Source organism: Entamoeba dispar, genomic scaffold (assembly GCF_000209125.1).
Source record: "Entamoeba dispar SAW760 scf_1105229460623 genomic scaffold, whole genome shotgun sequence".
NCBI classification, from domain to species: domain Eukaryota; phylum Evosea; order Mastigamoebida; family Endamoebidae; genus Entamoeba; species Entamoeba dispar.
In genome coordinates this window covers 12588-17657 of record NW_001854285.1, presented here as the reverse complement: position 1 = coordinate 17657, position 5070 = coordinate 12588, and the positions used below count along the sequence as shown (strand labels likewise).

At 25.1% G+C, this 5070-nt stretch overlaps 4 protein-coding genes across 4 annotated transcripts, besides 7 other annotated features; 1 reads left to right on the top strand and 3 right to left on the bottom strand.

Annotated features, from left to right (window-relative positions):
- The first annotated feature begins 20 nt into the window (after nucleotides 1–20).
- Nucleotides 21–109: a sequence feature (AT_rich).
- A 90-nt stretch (nucleotides 110–199) lies between these two features.
- On the top strand, nucleotides 200–2098 carry EDI_076060 (sugar-1-phosphate guanyl transferase, putative; the record flags this gene model as incomplete). The annotated part of the gene is made up of 1 exon (XM_001737449.1): nucleotides 200–2098. One exon carries the CDS (start codon nucleotides 200–202, stop codon nucleotides 2096–2098), a length of 1899 nt encoding a protein of 632 aa, XP_001737501.1.
- Nucleotides 2022–2098: a microsatellite.
- Nucleotides 2099–2163: 65 nt separating this feature from the next.
- EDI_076050 (uncharacterized protein) lies at nucleotides 2164–3066 on the bottom strand (the record flags this gene model as incomplete). The annotated part of the gene is made up of 1 exon (XM_001737448.1): nucleotides 2164–3066. One exon carries the CDS (start codon nucleotides 3064–3066, stop codon nucleotides 2164–2166), a length of 903 nt encoding a protein of 300 aa, XP_001737500.1.
- Nucleotides 2697–2752: a sequence feature (AT_rich).
- Nucleotides 3067–3144: 78 nt separating the features above from the next.
- Nucleotides 3145–3213: a sequence feature (AT_rich).
- A 31-nt stretch (nucleotides 3214–3244) lies between these two features.
- On the bottom strand, nucleotides 3245–4229 carry EDI_076040 (uncharacterized protein; the record flags this gene model as incomplete). The annotated part of the gene is made up of 2 exons (XM_001737447.1): nucleotides 3245–3379; nucleotides 3465–4229. 2 exons carry the CDS (start codon nucleotides 4227–4229, stop codon nucleotides 3245–3247), a joined length of 900 nt encoding a protein of 299 aa, XP_001737499.1.
- Nucleotides 3401–3459: a sequence feature (AT_rich).
- Nucleotides 4230–4236: 7 nt separating the features above from the next.
- Nucleotides 4237–4323: a microsatellite.
- Nucleotides 4324–4471: 148 nt separating this feature from the next.
- Nucleotides 4472–4993, bottom strand: EDI_076030 (nuclear migration protein nudC, putative; the record flags this gene model as incomplete). The annotated part of the gene is made up of 1 exon (XM_001737446.1): nucleotides 4472–4993. The coding sequence occupies one exon, from the start codon at nucleotides 4991–4993 to the stop codon at nucleotides 4472–4474; it is 522 nt and encodes a 173-aa protein (XP_001737498.1).
- Nucleotides 4992–5061: a sequence feature (AT_rich).
- The last annotated feature ends 9 nt before the right edge of the window (nucleotides 5062–5070 follow it).

The window sequence follows — 5070 nt, the reverse complement described above, 5'->3', positions numbered from 1 at the left end:
AAATCTCTAAATTCAACTTCTTTTTTTTTTTTTAATTTTTGTTATCTCAAAAAAAAAAAAATAAAACAATTTTTAAGTAAAACAAATATTTTTTATAATTAGTAAAAAACCTCAAAAATAGGGTTATAAAAAACAATAAAAAACCCTAAAAAAAAATAAAAAGAAGAAAAGTTTTTTTTTGAGACTTTAAAAAAACAAAATGACTTTAGAAGTTCCAACTAAAAGACAAGCAGTAATTTTAGTAGAAAATGAAATAACTGATATGGAGTGTAATGCATCATTATTAATGATATTAAACACTCCATTAATTTTATATATTATTGATCATTTATTAACACAAAATGTAGAACAAATATTTATTGCATGTAGCCTGGAGAATAAGATTAAGATTAGTACAATTATTCAAAACAGATATAAGTCAAAAGTAGTTCAATTTATTGTTTGTGACGAAACTAAAAGTTCTGGAGAAATTATTAGACAAATATCAGAAAATTCTCAATTAGAATCGGATGAACTTATTGTTATTAAAGGAGATGTTATTACTACATTACAACTTGATCCAATTTTACAATTTCATAGACAAAATTGTAGAGATGGACATGTAGTAACAGTGGTATATAGAAAGAATCATATTGTTAATGAGTCAAGATCAGATGATGATAAAACAATAGTTATAATTGATGGGTTGACAAATAGAATACTTAAAGTAGATGATAGAAAAATAGAAAAAACAAATAGATCATATTATCTTCGTTTATCATTAAATAAAGAAACACCAAAAATTGAAGTTCATGGAGATTTTATGGAAACAGGTGTATTTATTTTTACAAGACAAGGATTATCATTATTTAGTGATGCAGATAATTGTGATATGAATGAATTTCCTGAAATGTTTTATCCAAGAATATTAGAAAATGATATTACAAATTTTAAATTACATTGTTATATTGCTAAAGACAATGAATATTCTGTTCGTATTAGAGATATTGCTACTTTTAGAAAGGTATCAACAGAAATGTTACAAAGACATGGATATCCATATACAACTGATCTTAATGTTTTTGGATATGATTATAATATGTATGGTCATAATGTTGTAAGTCATGCATCATCTAAAGTTCCATTAAAAATATTACAAAAATCAAAAAATGTATTATTATGTGAAAGAACTACAATTGGAATAAATACAAGACTAAACAATTCAGTTGTTTGTTCTGATTGTATTGTTGGAGAAGGTAGTAATATTGAAGATTCTCAAATATTTAATGGAACAAAAATAGGAAAGAACGTACAAATTATTTCATCAGTTATTGGAAATAATTGTATTATTGAAGATGATGCAATTGTTTCTCAAAAATATTTATGTGAAAATACTATTTTTGGTAAAGACGGTATTGAAAAATCTACTAAACCTAATGACCAATTATTTACTTCTCGTGTACAAAAACACAATGCTTCTAGTTTATTAAGAAGTGGTAGTGCTTGTATTAATTTAATTGATAATGATAGTGATGATGAAGAACAAAATAGTAGAGATGAAGATAAACAACAACCATTTAGTGTATTTAGAAGTACTGTTAAAAAGTTTATTGAAGCTTATTTTATCAATCATGAAAAACATATGTTATTAACTCAGATTACTTCTTTAAAAGCTACTTTTAATTATTCAATGAGTGAGACAGTCTCAGCTATTATTGAAGCATTTTTACTTATTGGAGATCCAAATGGAACAAAAACAACTTTACAACAATTAGAATCATTAGAAACTTCTTGGGAAATTCTTGAAAAATTTACAACAAACTGTGATGAACAAGTTGAAATTTTATTTTATTTATGTGAATTTTGTGATGATTTTAAATATTTTGAACCTACTTTTATTTATATTCTTCATGCCCTTCATGAAAATGAAGTTATTAGTGAAGACGCTATTTGGAAATGGAAAGAAGACTGTTCTAATTCTGAAGACTATAGTAGGTTCATTGAACTATCTCAAGGGTTCTTAACTGCATTAAAAAATGCTCAAAATGAGGAAGGAGATGATGAGGAAGATGATGATGATGAATATGAATACGAAGAAGTTGAAGAAGATGAAGAATAATTCAATTGAATCAATTTTGAATAGGACTTAAATAACTTCCATAAACAAATAATAAAACAAAATAATTAGAAGCCTAAAGAATGAAGCATTCCATTGTCAAAATGGATTTGATCAATTGTAATTTCTTCAGGTTTATCAGTTATAGAACCATTAAAAAGTGAAGGATCAACTTTCATATAAGTATATCCAATAAGTCTAATTTCTTCAGGAGTTAATTGTGCATCATTAAGAGTTTCTTGAGAGAGAGTATAACAATTATTATTATTAAAAGAAGATTTAATAAGATTACGACATTTTTTAGTAATTGGCATAAGACAAGACTCATCAATATTATTTCCATTTGGTAATTTATAGGATTTCCATAAATAAAAATTCATAGTTTTTGAAGTTACTTTTTGTGAAGAAATGCGACACATTAATTTAATTCCCTTTTCAATAAGAATCCATGAAAGAAATGAATTAAAAGCAGACTCTCTATTTCTGTTTTTTCTTTTTCTTAAAAATTCATTTGTTTTAAAAGAAAAAGGAGTATCGACACTATTAATAATTGGTTTATCATTCCATAAATTATTACATCCAACTAATTTTTCATCATTTGTTAAAATATCTAATTTACAATTTATTAAATCTTTAATTTCTTTTTCATTTTTTATTGTATCAAACTGATTTTTTTCAATAATAATTTCACTATTTGAACTTTTTCTTGCATTATTCCACATTTTTCTAACTACACATTCAAATGTTACTGCAATTTCTAACATTTTGTTTTGGTCATATCGTTTATTAAAATAAACGTCATCTGAAATATATACTTTTTTTGCATAACTTGATTTCTTTGTTTTTCTTAACCGTATTTGAGCTCCACACGCAGCTGCTAATACTAATAATTGACTATTACATTCAGCTTTTTTATCTCGTACTTCTCTTTGTTTACGAGCATCATTTGACGCCCCTTTAGATGAATTCATTTGGTATTCTTAGTTTATCTAATAAACAATTTATCAACAAATTTAGTTCAATCTTTAATTTCAAAACCAATTTGCTAGTTTTTATTTAAAATCATTAAAAATTTTGAAACATAATTTTATTTTTTTCTTTTTTTTTTTAAAATAAAACCTTTTTTCACCACCAAACAACTTTTACAAATCACAATAAGAGGACTTTAATGTTTTTTGGAGTATCTTCATCATTAAAATGTTTAGTTGAATACTTAAGAGAATTAGCTAATAAAGCAACTTCTTCTTCTTGGTAAGTTTGTAATGTTCTAACACATTCAAGTACCTACATTTTAATATAAGTGTCATTATTATTAAACTATTATATATAATAATATTTATTATTAATTTACTATAATAAAAAAACAAACATTGAATTTTCCTTTGGAACTGAAAGCACCAGTTGGAACAACTGTATCATACAATAAGATACATCCAGTCATAATTCGTAATAATTGAATCCCATTTGATCCATGTTTTTGTGCTTCTGTACAACATGAATAAGCAACAGTTCGAAGCCAGTCTCCTAAATTATCTAAACTTAAACCATTTTTAATATCTTCATTTAATGCTTCACATAAACAAAGAATCATTGGTGCAGCAAATGCAAAGAACATAGAAATTTGATTTGTTACTTCATCTCTTAACACAACATCTTCACGATGTTTTTGTTTCATTTTACCAACTGACCTTCTATAATAACTAAAATCATTTTGAAGACCAGGATTAGCTAATTTCTTATTATCAAATTGAACAGCAAAATCTATTAATTCCATTAATTTGACAGTAACAGCTTGATACTGAGTAACACTATCATTTCCATTTAATTTACAGATTAGTCTTAGAGATTTAACTACTTCTATTTTCATACTTCTACTATATTCAAAAAATGAATTAATCGTTTGGACTTGAGGTACAATTGCTTTCCATGCAGCCTCTTCTGTTTCTGGTGATGGAGTAGCAATTGCTGCCCTAATTTCAGTTTCTTTTGCTTTATAATTTGTCATTTTTTGTAGCATTTCATTAATATGGCTAGTAACTTCATTAATAGTTTGGAAAGGTTCTTGTTCAGCAGCCGAAGGAGTAGCAGAGAAGTTGATTGGAATGGCAACAATTTTAGAGTGTTTTGCTCCCATGAAAAACTTTTTTTTGATTTTTTTGTTTCTTTTCTTTTTTTTTTAGGTTTTTTATTGTTTCATTTTAACTTTTTTAATTTTTATTTATTTTTTTATCTATAGTTTTAGTATCATTTTGATATAATTTAAAATAGTTATAGTGTTAATTTTAGGTAAGAACAAAATAGAATAAAAAAGGAAAAAAGAGAAAAATAAAGAGTTAAACAAAAGAGCACAATCTTTTAATCAGTTTCAAAAAGTTCTCAATTCATCATCTTTGCATTACTAAAATCCATTTCTGGATGTTGTGTCTTAAATTTTTCAAATGCCTTCATTTTATCAATTTCATCTGAAGTTGGAAGACCTAAATCTTTTTGGTGTTGGTCAAACATCATTTTTTGTACTAATTCTTTAGTATCACTATCTAATTCATTAACATCTCCTACTGTTTCTGCTTTTATTTTTTTAGTATCAATTTCTTCATCTCCAATAATAACACAACTCCACCAATCCATTGTTTTTTGTTTAACTAAGTCAATTACTATAGTAGTTTTATCTTCTATAGTCCAACAACAATCATTTTTTTTAACTAATTTACTTAATTTTCCATTAATAAATGTTTCTCCTTTTATTTGAAGGAATAATTCGTCATTAGTAATTTTACATTTAACGTCTTTTCCTTTAATTGGTGATGGGTATGTAACAATAACAGTTACTTCATTAAGTGTTTGTGTGAATTTATATTTTTCATAAACAGCACCATTATTAATAGGATCTCTTGTCATTATTAAATGAATTTTAAGTTTTTTTTCTCTTTTTAATAAATAAATTAATTAATTTTTTATAAATTTATGGAATTATA